This window comes from Cetorhinus maximus, chromosome 22 (assembly GCF_964194155.1).
Source record: "Cetorhinus maximus chromosome 22, sCetMax3.hap1.1, whole genome shotgun sequence".
Taxonomy (NCBI): domain Eukaryota; kingdom Metazoa; phylum Chordata; class Chondrichthyes; order Lamniformes; family Cetorhinidae; genus Cetorhinus; species Cetorhinus maximus.
This window is the reverse complement of record NC_135900.1, coordinates 62674085-62699289: the sequence shown is the minus strand read 5'-3', so window position 1 is coordinate 62699289 and position 25205 is coordinate 62674085. Positions and strand designations below refer to the sequence as shown.

Here is a 25205-nt window from a genome sequence, read left to right as displayed (position 1 = left end):
ACCGTCATTGTCCTCATCACATCCATGGGACCACTCACCACCCACACATGCCAGGAATATTCATCATCTGAGCTGGCAGGCGTCCCGCTTATACTTGCTCCATCTGTTTTTATGCAGGACAAGCTGACACACAAAAAGACAGAGAGGTCACAGACTGGTGGAGGAATGCACAACATCAAAGTGCTAACAGACTTTGAAAATAGAGTCATACAGCTGGGCAGTGAAGATCTGGACCATTCCTGTGCTAACAGTGAGGTCAGCGCTGCTCAACCAAGTGAGGATCCATCAGTGCAACATCCATCAGACAACCATGCTGTGAGTGATGTGCCCTGTTTCACATGCCACTATCAAGCACTAATTATCTCCCCTTGCTTTCGTAGGCACATCTGGGAAACAGCTGACGGAGTACACGACCCAGGTCCTGCAATCAAGTCCCAAAGAAACCTCAGAAGAGGTTGGGATGATGATTCCAGTGAGCTGGGCTTATAATGATATGCAGATGTACTACAATGAAGTTCCCGACGTCCGGCAGCAGGAAACGCGGCCCGCCATTGATGGGCAGAGCAGGCAATTGCAAACGTGTTTCATGACGGCGTGAAATTGATTTTTGGTCTTCCGGCCATATTGTCAGCTCACACCTGCCATGACACCCACCACCAACGGGAGGGATGATTCCGCCCTTAGGGTCAAAGCGGCTGAAAGCGCAGCCATCAATAGTGGAGCGATTAAAATTAGAAGTGTGTAAGAGACCAGAATTGGAGAAATGCAGAGATCTTGGAGCATTGTAGAGGAAAATACAATGACAGTGAGGAACAAGAGCATGGACTGATTTGAAAGTAAAGATGAAGATTTTTAAATTGAGGTGTTGCCAGATTTGGAGCCAGTAGGTCAGGGAACACAGGGGTGACAGGTAAACAAGACTTTAAGTGAGCTAAGATATGGGCAACAGGATTTTGGAGAAGCACAAGTTTATAGAGGATGGAAGATGGTAGCCAAGTCAGGAGAGTTTCCAAGTCTGGAATTTAAAAAAGGCACAGATGATAGTTTCAGCAGCAGATGAGCTGAGACAGGGTCAGAGTTGGGTGTTGCTATGGAAGTGGAAGTAGGCATTTTTTAGTGATAGAATGGATATGTTTGCAGGCTAATTTTGGCGTCAAAAACAACACCAAGGTTGCGAATGGTCTGGCCCGGCCGCAGTCGGCAGGGATGGAAATGGTGACCAGGGAGCAGAGTTTGGAGTGGGCCAAAGACAATAGCTTCAATCTGACCAAATGGGAGGAAATGGAGGAAATTTCTGTTCATCCAATATTGAATGATGTCAGACAGATAGTGTGACAAATCAGAGACAGTGGAGGGGCACAGAGAAGCTAGGTGTCGTTAGTGTACATGTGGACGCTGCCTTTATGCTTTTGCAAGATGTCACTGAGGGGCAGCATATAGTTGAGAAACAGAAGGGGGCCAAGTATAGATCCTTGGGGACACCAGAGTTAACAATGTAGAGTAGGGAGAGAAACCATTGCAAGTGATTTTCTGGCTACAATTCGATAGATAAGACTGGAGCGAAGGAATGACAGTTCCACTGAGCTGGTATGCACTGTAATATAACTCAAATCAGAACCTTTCAAGCTAGAAAAAGAGGGCCTGCCCGAACCCCAAGCAAAGTCAGGGAAACTCCCCCCACTACACACTTCACTGCTTATGAGTTGCTGTCCCAGCAACTATACATATCAACATTTTCTGTTTAACTAAGCAATTGCATAATTAATGAGTTTGATTGAGTTATGTTATATCAAATATCCTAATCGAAATTAGTGACAGCATTTTCTTCATTAATCACAGATCTGGACAAATGATTAGGATTAGGAAGATATCCAGCATTATCTCAAGGTGACCTTCTTAGTCCATCACCTCTGCAAATACTTTGAGCAGATAAAATCTGAGCATCTGAGACATTAGAAACACTATTACCTTCTTGTTTTTCAATAGGATCTGGGCTAAGAAGTGGGTCAGTCATGTTAGAGTCTATGTCATTCATGTCTTCAAGGACTTCATCAACAGGGACACTTGTTGCTTCAACTGCAGTCTCACTACATGACGGTTCTGCATCTTCCTCAGGTACTGGGGTAGGCCTCCTCAGACTAGATGCATCCTCTGAATTCCTGACACACAGCTCATTCTGAGATTCAATGTCACGATCCGATTCTTTACCACTCGAGCCACTGCCAACTGGCACTTTAGGTTCGGCTACACCATCAAGTGTGTTGCTTGTTCCCACCTCACCTGTAACACGGGCTGAAATATCTAAAATGACAATGTAACTGATTAATTTTCAGCCACATACTATGACTACAGTTATGTCTGCTATGCTATGAAAATGTACATAAAACATAGAATTTGCTAGCTTGGTCTTTGCAGGAAGATAACGATGAAGTGAGTGGAAAATAGAAAGGTCAATTCACCTGTGCAAACAAGCACTTAAAACAGAAATCAATATGAAATATCTTGTGTTCTGTATGTGCTGCATTTTTAAGGCAGGATATAGGCAATACAAAGACCAGAAATTATAAGAGGTCAGGAAACATTCCAGTGGTACAAATACCTGTGATGATCGAGACACTGACAGGAAGAATCTCATTAAGAGAATCTTGAAACTTCCTCTGATATCATGGGGTTATCATTCTGATCAGGGGAACAAGGGCCTTGAAACAGTGTGAAGATGCATCTGTGATGCTTATCAAACATGTGGAATGTTTGGATGTCTCGTAACAGTCAAAAAGGGTATTTTGAAACAGTTTATAGGGACTCTGTCCATTGGGTGTGACATTGTCTTTGACCTCTCATGGAGCTGACTATGCAGGGAGTAACCAATCCCTGATCGCCACAGGTTCTGAAGGCATACACAGAGAGGTATAAGAAAGGCACACCTTTCCTTTGTTCCTTTCTGTAAAGCCGGACATTGGCCAACACGCCAGAAGTTACATCTTTTCCCCTGTGTGTCTGATCAGTGCCCCAAGAGTAATTAGGGACTAGGGTATAATGAGTATGATTCAGGGAATGTGTAACCACCTTTAGTCTTCTACTTGAGTTAAAGCAGACAGCTGGAGGAGATGTGCCATTCTCCTATGGTTGAATTAAAAACAGAATACTTGGGTGAACGAGACCAGTTTTTCAGTGGGTAAAGAAATTAAAGAGCAAGGCTGGGGCCTGTGTGGAAGATTCAGCTTTATGGATATTATCCAGACAACTGGATGTAAAAACCTTTCATCTCAGTGTTTAAAGTAAGACAGGGAGCTGGACGAAAGGTGTTGGTTATCCAGTTGTTCAAGAGGTAAAACACAAAACTGGATTGGGAAGATTCAGCTTCTGTGGTGTATTCATAAAATGAGGACACAACTGAATTGAAAGAAATCAGTTTGTAAGTTTTGTTTTTCATTGACAGATTGGTTTCTTGGATGAGAGGTTTGTCCTATGATGGCATGCTGAGCAAATTGGGCTTATATTCTAGAACAAAGAACAAAGAAAAGTATAGCACAGGAACAGGCCCTTCGGCCCTCCAAGCCTGCGCCGATCATATTGCCCGTCAACTAAAACATTTTGCACTTCCGGGGTCCATATCCCTCTATTCCCATCCTATTCATGTATTTCTCAAGCTGCCTCTTAAACACCACTATCGTACCTGCTTCCACCACCTCCTCTGGCAGTGAATTCCAGACACTCACTACCCTCTGCATAAAAAACTTGCCCCGCACATCTCCTCTATAGTTTTCTCCTCTCATCTTAAATCTATCTGCCCTAGTAATTGACTCTTGCACCCTGGGAAAAAGCTTCTGACTATCTACTCTGTCCATGCCACTCATAATTTTGTAAATTTCTATCAAGTCGCCCCTCAATCTCCATCGCTCTAGTGAGAACAATCCGAGTTTCTCCAACCTCTCCTCATAGCTAATAACCTCCAGACCAGGCAGCATCCTGGTAAACCTCCTCTGCACCCTCTCCAATGCCTCCATATGCTTCTGGTAATTCTCTGGAATTTCAAAGAATGAGAGGAGACCTAATTGAAACATAAGATTCTGAAAGGGCTTGACAAGGTAGACACTGAGAGGTTGTTCCGTTCCATGGTTGTTCCATGGCCTTTATTTCATTGTCTATCTATTCAAGCTCCACCCTCTACTCCCATTAGTCTTTCTGTCAGGAGTGAGATCTCCCTCTTTGACTATTGCGGGCTCTTTCTCCGTTAAGTGATTATTTTCTGATGCAAGAGCCATTTCCTGAGCCACTATCAATACTTGCACTGTTCATTCTTACTGTCTATGTTTACGTTCTGCCAGTCCATGGACCGTGCTTCTTGGCTATCAACCTGAACATTCAAACAATACTTAAACTTGCTAGTAGCTTTCCCTGCGCATCCACAATTGTCACATCCTGCCATTCACTACACCCCTCTGAACTATATGTCATCCAAGTACTCCTTCTGTGCAATTGGCCTGTTGTTATTACCAGGTGAGAAGGAGTGAACTGGCTCTCCTCTATTCAGCCTCCTTGGTTAGTCACAACAACAGTTTAAGTTTCTTTTTCATGGGGATATGCCTTTTCCAAATCTGAATATATTAACTATTTATGCAGTGAGCAATAATGAAACAAGGTTGTCTTGAATTTAAGGGAGAGCAAATTTATTAACCACTAAACTTGAGAAAAAAACATTAAAAAGTGACATCACACACATAGGCATCAGAAATAAGGGAAGCAAGAGTCCAACAAAAAAAGTGAAAAGGTTTCGTGGATGCGGTCAGATGTAGAAGATGTTGCAATTATTACGAGATCTCTGTTCACTGGTAAGTTTCTGATAGTTGACTTCTCGAACCATGTGACACAGGCTTTTTTCCAAAAGAGAGACAGCATGTTTCCTCTGCTGAAAACTTTCTTGACACTACCTGTGTCACTTGCACTCTTTTGCTATGCAAACTGGCCTGTTATACTCTACCCATTGTGTATTTCCAAGGGGATTTGGGTAGCTCTGCTTGTGGCAGCCATTGTTTCAATATCCAGCACTTTGTATTTTAATAACTAACCGCCTCCTCTTCACCACGGACGTCCAATCCCTCTACACCTCCATCCCCCACCAGGATGGTCTGAGGGTCCTTAGCTTCTTCCTTGAACAGAGGCCCGAACAATCCCCATCCACCACTACTCTCCTCCGTCTGGCTGAACTTGTTCTCACACTGAACAATTTCTCCTTAAACTCCTCTCACTTCCTCCAAATAAAAGATGTGGCTATGGGTACCCGCATGGGCCCTAGCTATGCCTGTCTCTTTATGAGGTATGTGGAACATTCCTTGTTCCAGTCCTACTCCGGCCCCCTCCCACAACTCTTTCTCCAGTACATCGATGATTGCTTTGGTGCTGCTTCATGCTCTCGTCTGGACCTGGAAAAATTTATTAATTTTGCTTCCAATTTCCACCCCTCCATCATTTTCACATGGTCCATCTCTGACACTTCCCTTCCCTTCCTTGACCTCTCTGTCTCAATTTCTGGTGATAGACTGTCCACCAATATTCATTACAAGCCTACTGACTCCCACAGCTACCTCGACTACAGCTCCTCACACCCCGCTTTCCTGTAAGGAATCCATCCCATTCTCTCAGTTCCTTCACCTCCGTCGCATCTGTTCTGATGATGCCACTTTAAAAAACAGTTCCTCTGACATGTCTTCCTTCTTCCTTAACCGAGGTTTTCCATCCACGGTGGTTGACAGGGCCCTCAACAGTGTCCGGCCCATCTCCCACGCATCCGCCCTCACACCTTCCTCTCCCTCCCAGAACCATGATAGGGTCCCCCTTGTCCTCACTTATCACCCCACCAGCCTCCGCATTCAAAGGATCATCTTCCGCCATTTCCGCCAACTCCAGCATGATGCCACCACCAAACACATCTTCCCTTCACCCCCCCGGTGGCATTCCGCAGGGATCATTCCCTCCAGGACACCCTGGTCTACTCCTCCATCATCTCCTACACCTCAACCCCCTCCCACGGCACCTTCCCATGCAAACGCAGAAGGTGCAACACCTGCCCCTTTACATGCCCCCTCCTCACCGTCCAAGGGCCCAAACACTCCTTTCAAGTGAAGCAGCATTTCACTTGCACTTCCCTCGATTTAGTCTACTGCATTCGTTGCTCCCAGTGTGGTTTCCTCTACATTGGAGAGACCAAACACAGACTGGGTGACTGCTTTGCGGAACACCTTTGGTCTGTCCACAAGCATGACCCAGACCTCCCTGTCGCTTGCCATTTCAACACTCCACCCTGCTCTCATGCCCACATGCCCGTCCTTGGCCTGCTGCATTGTTCCAGTGAAGTTCAATGCAAACTGGAGGAACATCTTCCGACTAGGCACTTTACAGCCTTCTGGACTGAATATTGAGTTCAACAATTTTAGATCATGAACTCTCTCCTCCAACCCCACCCCCTTTCCGATCCCCCTTTTTTTTCCCAATAATTTATACAGATTTTTCTTTTCCCACCTATTTCCATTATTTTAAAATGTATTTCCATCCATTGTTTTATCTCTTCCTTTTAGCCTATTTCGATTCCTTCACCCCACCCCACCCCACCCACACTAGGGCTATCTGTACCTTGCTTGTCCTGCTTTCTACCCTTAATTAGCACATTCCTTAGATAATATCACCACCTTCAACACCTCTTTGGCCTTTTGTCTATGACATCTTTTGGCTATCTCCACCTGTCACTGGCCCTCTATCCAGCTCCACTTGTCCCACCCCCCCCCCCCCCCTTAAACCAGCTTATATTTCACCTCTTTTCCATTTTTACTTAGTTCTGTTGAAGAGTCATATGGACTCGAAACGTTAACTGTGTTCCTCTCCGCAGATGCTGCCAGACCTGCTGAGTCTTTTGCTTTGTATTTTAATGTCTCCTCCACAGACACAGTGATGAGTTTTGATGGCTCTGAAGGTTTGTTTACTTTTCACCTTCATCTTGGAAGGTGGCCTTGCATTTTAAATAGTTTACACTGCCTCATTTCAAATTGCAAAATTTCCAGTCAGTTGAAAGTTTCAAAACCATATTTTCAAAATTAAAGGGGCATAGACTCATGACATTGTGGATGTGACAGCTCTGCCATGTGTGTCATGATCACTCACGTTACCACTATCCAGTCCTTAGTCTGCCACATCCATCACAAAACACATGAGAATTTGAGGTACAAGATGCTTACATCAAATGCTCAGAGTCTGGGATCATGACGAATGAACTTTAACAGTTTGATTACCATGTTTCTTTGACAAGTGCTGTCTTACCATCATGACCTTACCAGGCCCTTTCATTTCCCTATGACCCTCTCTCTTATGCTACTGCAAAATTCTGTGCACTAAATTCTCTCTCAGGTGGTCTTATATGATGCCTCAGTGCTCTCCGAATTTTGTTCAAGATCTCAGCATTGATGAAAGCCCATCTCCTTGTATGCAAAAGTATTCAAATATGCAGAAAAATTGAACTAATTGTCGTACCTTCTGGTGTAGGAAGACCATCACACAGAACAGAAGGCAATCGAGATTTCTCCCATAGACTAATTGATAAGGATTTTGTGCTTCAACCATTTGGAATGAGTTTTTTTCATGAACCACCCACATCAGGGGGGATGTCAACTTGCAGTCTGATTGATCAACAAAAACTTTATGCAGCATTTCATCAATTAATGCAAGATTCCTTTCTTAGAGTTCAATGTTAAAAGGATTTTCATCTTCAGTATTCATGACTGTGGTGTTCATATTGTCATATGTTTCTGAACTAAATATTGGTAAATTCCCCACTATTATCAGCCAGAAACTTCGCTGATGCCCCAACCTGATCCTTATCCATTTCTCCAGGATTTTGTCTGAAATAACCCTTCATTTCTGATTGAGTTTTATTGTAGAAAGACTAAATCTGGTCATCAGGTCTACAAAATGTTTGATGAAAATATTTCTGTCTTTGTCCCATACCTTTAGATCCATGGAAACTACCTCATTCAAGACACGTGCCAATGGAGGGCTTACAATAGGGTGTGGCAGTGTTCTCTGATACCTTTTACAAATTTCACAATTCTCACTAATGTCTTCCATTAGCCTTGTTTACTCTTCATCAACCACACCTGCATTTTTAGCAGGATTTTTAACAAGTTTGACAAGTAGGGTAAGCAAATTGTTTACATAACTTTAATACAATTAGCTTTCTTTCTCTTTCACTCTTAACACCTGATGCCATTAATACTTGTCCGTCAGTCTGCTGAGAAACTGTGTTTTGTTAAGGGTACACAATAATGGCCTGAATAGGTAAACTGTAGATCAACTGACGCTCTGTGCCAAGTTTAATTTGTGCCATTTTCATCAAAGGTATTTTACAAGGAATTACAACTCTCTTCACTGAGTTTGATGTGTTACATCATCAAACCTAAAACCTAAAGTCATGTTTTTATATTCCTTAACTTTGCATTGATCCTCACTAATTATTGAACCAAATCTGACCCACTGGACCTGCCATATAAATAATGTGGATACAAGAGCAACTCAGCGGCTGAGAATTCTGTGGCAGGTAACTCACCTCCTGACTCCCCAAAGCCTGTCCACCATTTACAAGCCTCAAGTTAGGAGTGTGATGGAATACTCTCCACTTGCCTAGATGAGTGCGGCTCCAACAACAGTCAAGAAGCTTGACACCATCCAGGACAAAGCAGCCCACTTGATCAGCACCCATCCAACATCTTAAACATTCACTCCCTCCACCGACGCACAATGGCAGCAATGTGTACCATCTACAAGATCCAGTGCAGCAACTCACCAACCTCCTTCAACAGCACATTCCAAACCAGGACATCTACCATCTAGAAGGATATTGGCAATATTGGAACACCACCACCTGCAAGTTCCTCTCCAAGCTACACGACATCCTGACTATATCACCATTTCTTTGCTGTCACTGAATCAATATCCTAGAACCCCCTTCCTAACAGCACTGTGGATGTACCTGCACCAGATGGACTGCAGTGTTTCATGAAGGCAGCTCACCACCACCTTCTCAAGGGTAGTTAGGGAATGGCAACAAATGCTGATATTGCCAGCAATGCCAACATTCCACAAAAGAATTTAAAAAACTGTTGAAGTACAGTCATTTCCTAGCATAACAGAGTTAAAGGAGTCTGTGACTAACAGGTTCATCACAGGACTAAAATTCCTTGTGACCAGTATAATCCATTCTGATTCATCATTGTCTTCATCCTTTTCCTCAGAATTCTTTCATCAAGTGTCATGTCAAAGATCCTGCCTTTTTGCTTTGGGCAGTTCACTGAATAATGATACCTCAAATTACATCTGACACACCTATTAACTATTTCTTGGGCATTCCTGGGATCATTCACTTATTATTTTTGTTCAATTTTTCTCTTTTGCTATAATAGCCAGATTTGCTAATCATGCTTTCATCCTAAATCAGCTTTTATATAATTTTTCCATTTTAATGATGCCTGCATCTGGTATCTGGACTATTTTGCATGCTGGCGATCATTGGGCCTTCTATTCTTTGTGTCACCATGGAATGTCTCATTTGTTCTTTGAAAACTGAAGAAAATGACTGTTCCTCAGGATTTTAAGGCATCAGATATCAAGGCAGCAGATCTCCTTCTCTGAGAACCGAACACCAGTTAGAACCAGTAATCTATCCATAGAGAGGGTTGAGAGGAGATTTGATAGAGGTATTTAAAATCATGAGGGGTCTGGACAGAGTAGTTAGGGAGAACCTGTTCCCATTTGTGTTAGGATCAAGGACAGGGCACACATTTAAGGTAATTGACAAAAGAAGCAATGGCGACATGAGGAGATTCTTTTTCACACAGTGAGTAGTTAGGATCTGGAATGCATTGCCTCAGAGTGTGGTGGAGGCAGCTTCATTTGAGGCATTCAAGAGGAAATTGGATTATTATCTGAAAAGAAAGAATGTGCAGGATTTCGAGGAGAAGGCAGAGGAATGGCACTAGGTGCATTGCTCATTCGGAGAGCTGGCACAAACACAACTGGCTGAATGGCCTCCTTCTATGCTGTAACGATTCTGTGATTCTGTGATATGAGACAAATTAGCACAATCCAGTAATTTAAATAGTAGTAGCAATTCTTTGATTCCCAAATTGAATTTCTGCAATCTTTTATAGAATCTGTTAAAATCTATGTTATATCCTTTCATGGAATGTTCCTCTGTTTTTTGAAAACCATCAAATTCTGACCATGCCTCATTGTCATTGAATAGATCATATTTCCTGTTAACTTCATCCAGGAACACTAATCGATGGTCCAAAACTTCATCACTATCCATGAGATGGCCATCCATCTCACAAACTATTTCTGAGTTTAGGTCTTGTAGGAAGCAACAATGCTAAGGCGCTACCTTCTGTGGTAAAGTGGAGTGCTATGTACCTTTAAGAGGGTGTAGCCCTCAACGGAATAACTCATATCAAAACCTTGCCTTACCACCCTGCCTCTAATGGTTTGGCTGAGCAGGCGGTCCAAGCTTTTAAGTCTAGGATGAAAAGGCTGGACGGGGATTCCATCAGCACCAGACTGTCATGGTTCTTGTTCGCATACCAGGCGACGCCTTACATGACCGTTGATATTGCCCACGCTGAATTACCATTGAAGAGACGTCTCTGCATCCGTCTAAATCTTATCAGGCCGAATTTAGGGGGGACGGTGGAGAGAAGCCAAGAGGTCCAGAAGACCAGACACGATGGCCGTAATCATGAAAGAAATTTCATGGTGGGAGACACAGTTCTTGCGAAAGACTTTGGAGAGGGGCCCAATTGGCTTATAGGCGAATTGAGTGCCATGGCAGGACCTCTCTCCTATAACGTATGGTAAACGGGTGAATAATAGATGACACATGGACCTTCTCTGGAGAAGAGAGACAGTCCCACAAGAAGGGATGCAGCCATCATTTGTGTTGAAGTCGGCACCGCACGTGGAAGAAATGTCACACAATTTGGAAGTACCGATGGGGCCTGTTGGACCCGAGTGGGTTGAAGGCGCAAACTTGCCTTCTTCCACCAAAGAGCCTGGTGGACAATTGACCCCTGAGAAGGGTGTCTCAGAAAAACCAGCTGTGGCCGTTGAGCTACTACGCTCGACACATCTCTGAGATGAAGCCTTCTGAGAGACTTGACTTGTAAAATTATTCCATGTAAATAATTGGGATGTTGTGATGCTTGTCAATTGTACTTTCAAGTAAAGGGGGAGGGATGTGGTAAAATGGGGTGCCATGTACCTTTAAGAGAATGTAGTTAGTTGACCATGTGACTGTATTGACCAATTGCTACATAGCACGGGCTTCTGGGGTAACTGTAAGTCTAGAGCTGGAGGTGATTGAAGAAGTACACATGGTGGTAGTGCTCTGTTCTTAGTTCCAATAAACCACCAGTGTTTATTCAGTTAATTGGTCTCTCTGCCTATATTGTTTCAAGCGCCAACTAATGCGTTAATATCAAGGGCGCAGCTAGCATTTGCCGGACAAAGCAAACCTGACAGTCAAAAACATAAAACCTTGTTTCCCCTTTGGTAGGGACATAGCCCATGTCCACATGTACATTTCATTCTTCCATAAGGTTCAGTCTCCAAGGACATCAGAAGGTCAATTTATGCTTGCTTCCTGCCAATTTTCACAATGGCCACCAGGATTTTAATTTTCTGTGTGAACCTTTTTTCTTAGTTTCCAACATTAACCTGAGACAATGATCACCTGATACCATGTTATAATCCAGAAACCTGGGTGGTGAAGGACAGAACTGGAGCCAACCTTTACACAGTTTTATAAGCATTTATTTACAGAGATACACATTACAAACATGCACCTCCTAAGCCAAAAATCAGTTTCAGCTTCAGTCTGCTCTTATTTAAAAGACCACAAATGAATCCCGAGTAAATGCACACCACTTGCATATAATTAAATACAATTAGTATACGGTTAATACTTGGCATAGATCTTTGCACTGAGCTGTATATGAACATACAAACATACAAATTAGGAGCAGGAGTAGGCCACCCGGCCCCTCAAGCCCACTCTGCTATTCAATAAGATCATGGCTGATCTTATTTTAACCGCAACTCCACATTCCTACCTATCCCTGATAACCTTGCACCCCCTTGATAATCAAGAATCTATCTACCTCTGCCTTAAAAATAGTCCAAGACTCTGCTTTCACTGCCTTTTGAGGAAAAGAGTTCCGAAGACTCATGACCCTCTGAGAGAAAAAATTTCTCATCAGCTCCGTCTTAAATGGGCAACCCCTTCTTTTTAAACAATGACCTCTAGTTCTAGATTGTCCCACAGGAGGAAACATCTTCTCCACATCCACCCTGTCAAGACCCCTCAGGATCTTATATGTTTCAATCAAGTCACCTCTTACTCTTCTAAACTCCAGCGGATACAAGCCTAGCCTGACCAATCTTTCCTCAAAAGGCAACCCACCATTGCAGTTATTAGTCTGATAAACCTTCTCTGAACTGCTGCCAACACATTTACATTCTTCCTCAAATAAGGAGACCAATGCTGTACACAGTACTCCAGGTGTGGTCTCACCAATGCCCTGTATAACTGAAGCATAACCTCCCTATTTTTATATTCAATTCCCCTCACAATAAACAATTACATTCTTTTAGCTTTCCTAATTACTTGCTATACCTGCATACTAACCCTTTTGTGATTCATGTACTTGGACACCTACATCCCTCTGAATCTCAGAGCTCTGCAATCTCTCACCATTTAGATAATATGCTTTGTTTTTATTTTTCCTGCCAAATAGGCAATTTCACATTTTCTCACATTATACTCCATTTGCCAGATCTTTGCCCACTCACTTAACCTATCTATATCCCTTTGTAGCCTCCTTATGCCCTCTTCACATCTTACTTTCCGACCTATTTTTGTGTCATCAACAAATTTATCAACCGTACTTTCAGTCCCTTCATCCAAGTCATTATATGAATTGTAAAAGTTGAGGCTCCAGCACTGATCCCTATGACACGCCACTCATTACATCTTGCCAACCAGAAAACGACCCATTTATGCCTACTCTCCGCTTCCTGTTAGCCAGCCCATCTTCTGTCCATGTCAACTAGTTGTGACTAGTGGTGTTCCGCAGGGATCAGTCCTGGGACCTTTGCTGTTCGTAGTATACGTAAATGATTTGGAGGAAAATGTAACTGGGCTAATTAGTAAGTTTGCAGATGACACTAAGGTTGAAGGAGTTGCAGATAGTGAAGAGGATTGTCAAAGGAGTCAACGGGATATAGATAGGTTGGAGACTTGGGCGGAGAAATGGCAGATGGAGTTTAATCAGGACAAATGCGAGGTAATGCATTTTGAAAGGTCTAATACAGGTAGGAATTATACAGTAAATGGCAGAGCCCTTAAGTGCATCGACGGGCAGAGGGATCTGGGTGTACAGGTCCACAGGTCACTGAAAGTGGCAACGCAGGTGGATAAGGTAGTCAGTAAGGCATATGGCATGCTTGCCTTCATCGGCAGGGGTATTGAGTATAAAAGCTGGGAAGTCATGCTGCAGCTGTATAGAACCTTGGTTAGGCCACACTTGGAATATTGCGTGCAATTCTGGTCGTCACATTACCAGAAGGATATGGAGGCATTGGAGAGGGTGCAGAGGAGGTTTACCAGGATGCTGCCTGGTCTGGAGGTTATTAGCTATGAGGAGAGGTTGGAGAAACTCGGATTGTTCTCACTAGAGCGATGGAGATTGAGGGGCGACTTGATAGAAGTTTACAAAATTATGAGTGGCATGGACAGAGTAGATAGTCAGAAGCTTTTTCCCAGGGTGCAAGAGTCAATTACTAGGGGACATAGATTTAAGGTGAGAGGAGAAAGCTTTAGAGGAAATGTGCGGGGCAAGTTTTTTACGCAGAGGGTAGTGAGTGCCTGGAATTCGCTGCCAGAGGAGGTGGTGGAAGCAGGTACGATAGTGGTGTTTAAGAGGCAGCTTGACAAATACATGAATAGGATGGGAATAGAGGGACCCCGGAAGTGCAAAATGTTTTAGTTTGACAGGCAATATGATCGGCACAGGCTTGGAGGGCCGAAGGGCCTGTTCCTGTGATGTACTTTTTTTTGTTCTTTGTTGTTCAATATGTTAACCCCTACACCATAAACTTTTTTTTTGTAATAGCCTTTGATGTGGTAAAGGTTATCACGAAATAGCCCAGTGCCCTGCTATAATGTCTTTAATAATAGCTTCTAACATTTTCCCTATGACAGATGCTAAGCTAACCGGCCTATAGTTTCCTGCTTTCTGTCTCCTTCCCTTTCTGAATAAAAGTGTTATATTCACTATCTTCCAATCTAATAGAACCTTCCCAAATCTAGAGAATTTTGGAAAATTAAAACCAACTCATCAACAATCTCACTGGCAACTTCTTTTCAGACCCTAGGATGAAGTCCATCAGGACCCAGGAACTTGTCAGCTCATAGCTCCAACAATTTGCTCAGTACCAATTCCCTGGTGACTGTAATTTTCTTGAGTTCTTCCTTCTCTTCCATTTTCTGATTTACAGCTATTTCTGGGATGTTACTTGTATTCATTGATAACCACTTGGAGCCTATTCTTTTCAATGTGGAAGCAGTGGCCAACTGCATGAGAATACTTCCAGAATGAACTATGATATAGCATCTGATGATCGATATCTTAGCTTCAATTGTAGCACAAGTAGAAGCCACCCGATGTATGAGTGCTACCGTGGAAGTTTGTGCTAAGGCTGTTAAATTTTAGCTTGTTGCCATATCATGGCTGTACTTACCAGAGCTCAAAGGGATTTTCAGACTCTCCCAGCAGTCCAACAATCTGTACACCAACATATTACTAGGATTGCTGAGGCACCGCCCCAGGGGGAGTGGTTCACTGGACCATGAAGTTGCTCTCTCAACCTTTAGCCTTCTACCACTGTCAATGCCCTAGCAGTTGTCTCTCAACTAGCCAGACTAGACTGTGGCCAACCAAGCCAAGGGGGTGCAGCTTGAGTGGGTCTTCCAAGGCCATCCAGAGACTCCACCACTGAAAATCATCCGACTTCCACCAGCCAAACTACAGCCACTGAGATACCACTGTGAAGGATCTCTAGGCCAAGTAAAGACACCTGCCCTGCATACAGGCTCTAAGGAAATGCACAAGAGTTGACCATTATTTGAAGTGTTATTGGATAAATTTGGTATGGAATGTCTGTTTTGTGTCTTTCATTTCAGCATTGCGGTCAAGACAAATCTGTGATGGTCCATATAAGAGGGATGGTAATGTGTGGGACCATTGTACAATGAGGCTTTAGCGGAATGAGAGTCAAATGATTTGATCATGGCTGTCAGGCTGGAAACTGGATGTGCCAGTTGCCTCCTTCTTTCTTCCTCCTCTTCCTGCTCCTCATCAAGTATTATGTTAATTCCAGCTGGTAGCCACATACAAAACATAAATGATAAACCTATCTGTTGGCACATTTTCTGTAAAGTGCTGATGCCACTCATGCCAGCACAGCCTCCTAAAATCAGATGATTTTAATCAAGTGCTGATGCCACAGGTGAACATGCATCTTTTGGCTGGGAGTAGCAGAGCAAATGAGTCAGGACGGAGTAGCTTTGAGGAGGGGGCAGCAGCAGGAAGAATGCCCAAGTTTGCAGTGGATGTCCTTCTCGAAGAAATAAGCTGCAGTAGGGAAGGAATGAAGGAATCTTGCACCTGGGCCCAGTGAGTGGTCTGGTGGCACAGGGAGTGAGTGATACAGTGAAAGATGCAGTGATTAGTCCAGTGACCAGGACAGTGAGTGGTCCAGTGGCAAAATGATCCAGAGGAAGATGCAATGAGTAGGACCTGCAGCACAATAACAGTTCAGGGAACTTTAATGACCGCACAAGGACTGTAAAGGTGAATGTTCTGTTCTCCATGTTAACCCTGTAAGAAGGATAGAGATATGACTTCCTTTCTTACCTCTCGTACCCACTCAATCTCATTGGCTAGGTGTCAGCAATGCAAAGGGAAGCCATGGGAACAATTGGAAATTGAATTCACAGTGGAACTGACATTGTCTGACATAGTGGGTCTTCCAAATCTTGAAGGAGTGCTTTTTAAAAGGAGACTAAGGACTAGGCAAGGCTGAAAGCCATGGTATTCTCTCATAAAGGAAAAATGGCAATCCTGAATATGAGGAGGGAGCTTTACAGCTCATCAGATGACAAACAAATTGTTGAAGATTAGGAAAGGAATGAAGTGGTGAGCTGAGGCTGGTAAAGACAGGGCAAGGGTAGCACATGTAAATTGTCAAAGTAGAACAGTGGTCATGCATTCAGCTGCTATTTTTTCAAGGAGTCACATAAAAGAAGTGTATCTGCCACAGGGATACTGCTGTACTTCTTTTATCACTTTTAAATTGTGTTCTCAGCGGGTAGGTTTGAGGTGGTTGTATGAAGATTTGGGCTATTCTTACCCACCCTTGTCTACACGTGCGGGATGATTTCAGAGCAAGTGCTACCACAGGGATTAAAGGAAGATAATTTCAGTATGCCATCCAGGCCCATTTCACTGTTTTGAACACTCTAATATTACCCAAACAAAGAGTGGTAAAAAGAAGGAATGTCCATCCCAAGGGTCAAAAATTTGCACTTTCAGGAGTGGGACACACTAGAAATTGCAGGGAATTAACAGAGCCCATGTAGGAAATAAATCTCATTCATGCCGTTTGATATAGACATTTATAATACAGTCTCAACGTTTGTGCAACTTTAATTCACACTATTACAGTGTGTCACCATCACAGGACTGGGCTCTGCACCCACACAGGAAGTTTGATCTGAGAAATGTTGAGTTATATTTGTGGCTAATTCTGTTGATTGTTTTATGCTAGCCATTACTTCCCTCATTTTTCTTTATTCTTTGCTCTGTATCAAGGCTGTTCAAGGGTTGGTGCATTAGAAAATTTCCCAGTCAGGGCTGGCAACAGAGCAAAGGGACAAAATAAAGTAGAGCAAGTTCAGAGAGCTTTGCAATGAACTCTCTATCCTTGGAGAAACAGCAAATGTATAATAAACAGGATTCATTTAATATTGGAAACAAAACCTATTTCTAAACAGAATCAAGGGATGAACATGGCTCTGTTTTTATTTATCCCCCTTTCCTCCAACTGAATGCCACAACCCCCTCTTCCCCTCACTGTCAATGTCACTCAGACCCACTTAACTCAGTGACAATGCTCCAGGACCTGGTAACCATACTCTATCCATTTAAAGAGTCCCTGGTGCACTGCTTGTGAAAAATACCTGCTGCATATGCAAACATGTTTACAGATAAATTGTTTGTTAACTCGGCAGAGGCAAACATTAACAGGTCTTATACGTATTTAGTCACACCAATTTGCAAATAAGGAAAGAAGTTAATTTCATCCCAACAATTTTAATTAATAAGGACACACACATACCAGATGGATTCTCATCCGTATTCACCATTTAAAGGGCTCACTGTTGGTTAAGTGGCTGTTGGGTATTGACAGGGTAATCCCAGTCACTCTAGTTATCACACGATGAGCAAGACTGGCCAAGTGCGAACAACCTGAACCGTAGAATGTGGGAGAAGAGTCGGCATCCTTCATAGATGCACTGATATTATACATCCTGTCAGATATTTAAAATCCAACACTTCTGCCATACCTGTTTAACTACATTATTTTCTATACTGAGAAAGAGTTGGGTACTTAGTTTCACTCTAATTATTTTAATTATTAATGAAATTCACACCTACCACATGTCTCCACCATCTCCATTTAAAAGGCTGTTAGTTTAAAGGGCTATATAATATCACGGAAGTGGCTTTTCTTTTCCTGTCAGTCGATTTATGTATGGCTTAACTTGCAGAGTTAACACGCAAGCATGACAATCATTCTGTGAACGGTTTCATTTTCCAAATTAATTCTTGATTCTCCACAGGGCACCCATGACTCTTGTTCAGGTTGGGCTCCCTACGATATTCTCCAGACCTCATTCTGCTACAGATTAAGATTGAGAAGGAATTAAACAATCCATTTCACACAAAATGAATCATTTATATTGAATTTAATGCTATATTAATTTCTGTAAGTAAATCATTGAATTAAAAAAAACTGTTGATGTGGCTGACAGGCAACATGGTGAACTGAATGGCCTCCTCCTGGGCCCTAAACTTTTCCATGTTTCTATCTGCAAGACATGCAACTGTCATATAAAATACTTTTGGCTAGTTTTGATCTTTTTGTGAATGCATCTACATGTTTATTCTTTTTTGTGAAAGTGAACAGACACAGTAGCTTACGTGATCCCCTGTAATAATGCAGTGGAGCCTTTGGAGTGTTGCAATGTTAAGCTAAAAATACCCAATGTAAAAACAAGAGTGACAGTGCTAGAAGAGCAGGTTATAATGGCCTGAAACCTGAGATTAATGTAATGTGGGAGATACTTAGAGGGTTTATGTGTTTATCTCCTGCCACAGAACAGGATTTGTGATCTTTGTGTCAGTCTTGAGTGTGTAACTTCTAATCTTTAATAAGCGGCAAGTGTTTGACTCTGTCCCAAAATTCAGCATTGGAATATACGCAGAGGACTGCAGATTCCGCCAACCCTATTACAAAATTCAAATTGACACAGGGATGGTGAGCTGGAAACTGACACAAGGAATCTTTTCATTCATGTTTAACCACTTTTTCCATATCAAGAAATATTTTGCATAATTTTATTCTGATTGATTTAATCACTTATGAAATGTACATGTTCTCCATTTAAAAAACTCACTGCCAGTTAAAGGGCTGTGCACATACAAGACAGGAAGCGGCTTTTCTTTTCCTGTTAAGTCTATTTACGTACTATTTAACTCTTACAGACATGCATGATGATCTTTCTTTCAAAGGTTTCATTTCCCAATTAATTCCCTAATGATTCTCTACTCCTCGCTTGACTCTTGCTCAGGTTGGGTGCCACCTGCTATCATCCAGACCTCAGTCAAGTATAAGGGTCTGGCACATATAGGGTTAATGCGGGACTGAGTTTAGTGCTGTCCACACAGTTGTGTAAGAGACCGCACGACCCGCATCCAGGATCAGTCTGGTGTCAGATAGAGCCATGTGTACCAGCAAGAATGGAGACAGCTCCTAGCTTGTATCCTTTACTGTACATTTGTAAATATCTCTCAGAGTCAATAAGGACTTACAGTTAACGGATGTATGACTGTGAAGACTTCTTCAGACATACCAAACTGTATCCAACACCCTACAACATGGTGGCAGCTTGTGGAAAAACCCAATACCTTGCAGAAAATGCAGATAAAACTAAATTTCTGAAAGACTGAAGACAAATTTTAGCCACTGTTCTTTGTCCAACAGGTTAAACAACCATTGACTAAAATGATTGCATTCCAAAATGAGAAACGAAGATCTTTGACCTCACCCAAGAAGCATGGCTGTGTGCCTTCCAGGCATGCAGTTTTGACCTCATGGTTAATCTTTGGGCCTTCTGTGCGTTTCAGAGTTTTTGTCTTGCACAGTTTGCCATTGTGTCCAATCCTGTTGCACTGAAAGCATTGGGCTGAAATTGCAGGACATTGATTTCATCCATGGGGTGCTTTGCTCCACAATGTTGGCATAGTCACTTTACTGGCTGGTTCGGGTTTTGCTTTCCCTGGCCTGGAGTATTCCTTTGCCTTTGTTGCTTCCTCATGCTGAAGCCATTCCTCTATTGCATGTAGACCTCCTCCTTTCTGCCTGTGCCTGCCTAGTGCTCCACATGTGCCTTGAACATTGGCACCACCATGAAATCTGCCGGCACGAGGACCTGCTCATCATCGTTAATTGACAGGCTGCCTTGCCTGCCAGCACTTAATTGGCTGTTCCTGGTAATATTGTGCAGGAAATCCCACCACCCACCTGTGCGTTTCATCAAGCTGGATATCCCCCCAGGGTTGGGTCATCGGCCTGATCGGTAAAATTCAGGCCTTTGTAAGTGTAATGACAATTAAATTTAAACCATTTATCTCTACTTGTGCCATTAGTTTATCTATTTTTACGAATGCGTCATGCATTCAGATAAAGAGCCGTTATTTTTTTTTATTTCTATTCTTTAGATGGACCTTATTTGCTAATGCTCTATTACTGCTAACTGCCCAGTCTTTCCTGCTTGTCTTTAACCAAATCACTGTCCAATTTATCTCGACCTGTCTGTTCAGAATTTGAAATTGACTTCGCAAGATCCCTCTCCTCCCTTTTATTTTAAAGCCCCATTCATAGCCCTAGTTATACAACTTGCTAGGGCATTGATCCCAGCCAACTTTAAGTGCAGCCCATCTCAACTGCACAGCTCCCTTATTCTCCAGTACTGGTGCCAGTGCCACATGAATGAAAACCCCTTCTTCCCGCAGCGCTTTTTGAGCCACACGTTTAATTCTCAAATCTGCTTGATCCAAAACCAATTCATCCTTGGTTCAGGTAACAATCCAAAAATATTTACCTTTGGGATTCTGCTTTTTTTAATTTGGATCCTAACTCCTCAAACTCTCTCAATAAAACATCATTCCTAGCTATACGTATGTCATTGGTTCCCACATGGACCATGACAACTGGATTTTCCCCCTCCCACTCCAAGTTCCTCTCCAGCGCAAGGAGGTGTCTTTAACCTTGGCACCAGGCAGGCAACACAACCTTCAGAGCTCCTAAGATAAAAGCAAAATACTGTGGATGCTGGAAATATGAAACAAAAACAAAAATTGCTGGAAAAACTCAGCAGGTCTGATAGCATCAGTGGAGAGAAAGACAGAGTTACCATTTCGAGTCTAGTTCTGAAGAAGAGTCCTATGGACTCGAAATGTTAACTCTGTCTTTCTCTCTATAGGTGCTGTCAGACCTGCTGAGTTTTCCCAGCAATTTTTGTTTTTGTTTCCGAGCTCCTGGTCACGGCTGCAGAGAACAGTGTCTATTCCCTGACTATACTGTCTTCTATTGCTACGACATTCTTCTTCGCTCCCCCCAATTGAGGGCCTTCTGCATTACGGCATTATGGTCAGTTTTCCTGTCCACCCTGCAGTCCTTGTTCTCATTTACAAAACTAGAAAGTACTCGTACCTGTTGGTTAAAGTCACGAACTGAGGCTCCTCCAGCCCTACAGCCTGGAACCCCATACCTGCCTGACTCATGGTCACACTCTCCTATCGCTAATGTTAACCAACTCTAAAGTTCTAATTAACCTAAAGGTGTGACTGCCTCTTGGAACAAGTGTCCAGCTAACTCTCCCCCTCCCACCCTCCCTGATGCCCTGCGATGTTTCTAAGTTCCACGAGGTACATACACTGCCTGCAGATGTGGTTGTCCAGGATCACAGATCTCTCCATAAGTCCCACATACTGCAGTTATGGCACACCATCTATCCTGCCATGTCTATCAAAGCTTATTCATTTATTTATTTGATTACTTACCTAATTACTCATTTTATAAAGTAATAGCAAATTACCATCTTTTACCTTTGAGCCAAAGTAAAAACACTCACCAGGAGGTAAAACAAAGACTAAAAAACAGAACCCTGTTCCCCATCTGCACCTAACCCTAAACTTAAACCTAACCCCACCTTTAACACTAATTCTCACCCTAACCACAAACCCTCCCCCCTTAACCTGAGCACAAATCCTAATAGTAACCCCATCCCTTACCCTAAACCGACCCCACCCATAACCTCTAGCACTAATGTTAAACCATTGACCAGAATTTGAACTGGACTAGCCATGTAAATACTGTGGCTACAAGAGCAGGTCGGAGGCTAGGAATCCTGCGGTGATTAACTCACCTCCTGACTCCCCAAAGCCTGTCCACCATCTACAAGGCACTAGCCAGGAGTGTGATGGAATACTCTCCACTTGCCTGGATGAGTGCAGCTCCCACAACACTCAAGAAGCTGGACACTGTCCAGGACAATGCAGCCCGCTTGATTGGCACCACATCCACAAACATTCACTCCCTCCACCACTGACGCACGGTCAGTGTGTACCATCTACAAGATGCACTGCAGGAATTCACCAAGGCTCCTTAGACAGCACCTTCCAAACACACAACCTCTACCATCTAGAAGGACAAGAGCTGCAGAGAGATGGGAACACCACCACCTGGAATTTCCCCCTCCAAGTCACTCACCATCCTGACTTGGAAATATATCACCGTTCCTAACAGTGCTGTGGGTGTACCCACACCACAGGGACTGCAGCAGTTCAAGAAGGCAGCTTACTACCATCTCCTCAAGGGCAACTAGGGATGGGCAATAAATGCTGGCCCAACTAGTGAAGCCCACATCCCATGAATGAATTTTGAAAAAAAACCCGAATCCTAACTCTCACCTCTAACTCCAGGCTCTGCACGGAAGCAGCCTGTTCACTGATCACATTGTGTTTCACACTCTGTTAGTCTGGAATTATGAGTTATGGTTGAAAGTTGGGTATCTGCACTGTACATGTGCTGTATCTATCCTGGCATTTAGCTCCAATACCTGCTGCAACAATGACTACCTGCTGAAGCACTGCTTCTTCACACACTGCTCTTCTAACATATTTCAGTTGACATAGACACGATGGGCCAAGTGGTTTCTTTCTGTGCCGTAACCTTTCGATGATTCTGTATTGAGGTACAACGTATTCATCTTGAAGACCCAACTGCAGTAACACCAGCTTGGCCCCCTGACTCCTCCAGTTCCTCCTCCTCCTTCGACTTTCCAAAGCCTTTGCTGCCATGCTAACCACTGCTGCTGATGTGCCAGGCTCATTGATAATTCTGACAACATTCTATCATTTCTGGACCGTTGCAGTCAATGCAGCCAAAACTCAGCTGCAATAACCTGCTCTGTATTCTGCACTCCTGCTGAAGCGCAGTCAGAGCAGTGAAACAAAATACCAAAACTAACTTTCCTAAAGATAGTTGGGATCCCTTTCAATAACACAGCTCTAGCCAGGATAGAAAGAAAGCTAAAAATGAAAGTCTCCCAATTTCACAAGGGATTCAAATTTTACACAGCAATACAATGATGATATTTTAATGTGGTCAGCATTAATTTCAGATAGCCTAATGCTGCCCTTTAGCAATGCGATGCAGACACCATGCTGTGTCCACAAACTGGGTGAGGGGGTAAACAGACAGTGGGTGAGGGGGAAGCGGGCAGTGGGTAAGGGGGGCAGGCAATGGTTGGGGGAAGTGGGCAGTGGGTGAGGGGGAAGCGGGCAATGGTTGGGGCGGGCAATGGGTGAGGGGTTGGTAAGTGGGTGAGGGGGGTGGACAATGGGTGAGGGGAAAACGAGCAGTGGGTGAGTGGTGGCACTCAGTGGGTGAGGAAGGGAAGGGCAGTGGGTAAAGGAGGGATGGGCAGTGGGTGATGGGTGAGGGAGAAGCGGGCAGCAGGTGACACAGAAGTGGGCAGCGGGTGAGGGGGAAGTGGGCAGCGGGAGTGTGGGAAGCGGGTGAGGGGGAATGGACAATCGGTAAGGAGAAGCAGGAAGCGGGTGAGCAGGGAAGCGGGCAGCAGGTGAAGGGCAAGTGGGCAGCGGGTGAGGGGCAAGCGGGCAGTGGTTGGGGCGGATGGGCAGTGGGTGACGGGTGAGGGGGAAGCAGGCGGCGGGTGAGGGGGAAGCAGGCGGCGGGTGAGGGGAAAGCAGGCGGCGGGTGAGGGGAAAGCAGGCGGTGGGTGAGGGGGAAGCAGGTGGTGGGTGAGGAGGGAGCGGGTGAGGGGAAAGTGTGTTGTGGGTGAGGGGGAAATGGGCTGTGAGTGAGGGGGAAGTGGGCTGTGAGCAAGGGGGAAACAGGTGAGGGGAAAGTGGGCTGTGGGTGAGGGGGAAGTGGGCTGTGAGTGAGGGGAAAGTGGGCTGTGAGTGAGGGGAAAGTGGGCTGTGGGTGAGGGGAAAGTGGGCTGTGGGTGAGGGGAAAGTGGGCTGTGGGCAAGGGAAAAACAGGTGAGGGGAAAGTGGGCTGGGAGTGAGGGGGGAAGGGGCATGTGGGTGAGGGGGAAACGGGTGAGGGAAAAGTGGGCTGTGGGTTAGAGGGGAGCTGGCGCCAGGTGAGCGGGAGTGGGTGAGGGGGGAGGGGGAGCGGGCGGTGGGTGAGGGGGAGCAGGCGGTGGGTGAGGGGAAATGGCTGAGTGCGAAACGGGCTGTGGGTGAGGGGTGAAGTGGGTGGTGGGTGAGCGGGAGACGAGTTATGAATGAGGCGGAAGGGGGCTTGCGGTGAGGGGAAGCAGGAGAGGGTGAAGCCGGCTGTGGGTGAGAGGGAAATCGAGTAAGGGGGAAGGGGGAGGGGGGAAGCGAGCAGTGGGTGAGGGGGAAGCGGGCTGTGGTTGAGTGGGAAGCGGGTGAGGGGGAAATGGGCGAGGGGGAAACGGGAGGCGAGCGAGGGGGAAATGGGAGGCGGGCGAGGGGGAAACGGGCTGTGGGTTAGGGGGAAGCAGGCGGTGGGTAAGGGGGAAGCAGGCGGTGGGTGAGGGGAAGCAGGCGGTGGGTGAGGGGGAAGCAGGCGGTGGGTGAGGGGGAAGCAGGCGGTGGGTGAGGGGGGAGCAGGCGGTGGGAGAGGGGGAAGCAGGCGGTGGGTGAGGGGGAAGCAGGCGGTGGGTGAGGGGGAAGCAGGCGGTGGGTGAGGGGGAAGCAGGCGGTGGGTGAGGGGGAAGCAGGCGGTGGGTGAGGGGGAAGCAGGCGGTGGGTGAGGGAGAAGCAGGCGGTGGGTGAGGGGGAAGCAGGCGGTGGGTGAGGGGGAAGCAGGCGGTGGGTGAGGGGGAAGCAGGCGGTGGGTGAGGGGGAAGCAGGCGGTGGGTGAGGGGGAAGCAGGCGGTGGGTGAGGGGGAAGCAGGCGGTGGGTGAGGGGGAAGCAGGCGGTGGGTGAGGGGGAAGCAGGCGGTGGGTGAGGGGGAAGCAGGCGGTGGGTGAGGGGGAAGCAGGCGGTGGGTGAGGGGGAAGCAGGCGGTGGGTGAGGGGCTAGCAGACGGAGGGTAAGGTGGAAGAAGGCGGTGGGTGAGGGGGAAGCAGGCGGTGGGTGAGGGGGAAGCAGGCGGTGGGTGAGGGGGGAGCAGGCAGTGGGTGAGGGGGAAGCAGGCGGTGGGTGAGGAGGAAGCAGGCGGTGGGAGAGGGGGAAGCAGGCGGTGGGTGAGTTGGAAG

General features: G+C 45.1%; 1 protein-coding gene across 1 annotated transcript in view; it reads right to left on the bottom strand.

The window, feature by feature from the left end:
* LOC144696327 (uncharacterized) overlaps nucleotides 1-17878 on the bottom strand; it is a 239292-nt gene extending 221414 nt beyond the window's left edge. The window contains exons 1-2 of the mRNA XM_078567544.1: nucleotides 17817-17878; nucleotides 1969-2301 (exon numbers count right to left, since the gene is read on the bottom strand). Coding sequence (XP_078423670.1) covers nucleotides 1969-2301; nucleotides 17817-17838 — 355 coding nt within the window. The 5' untranslated portion in view covers nucleotides 17839-17878. The remainder of the gene's footprint in view (nucleotides 1-1968; nucleotides 2302-17816) is intronic.
* Nucleotides 17879-25205: the final 7327 nt, after the last annotated feature.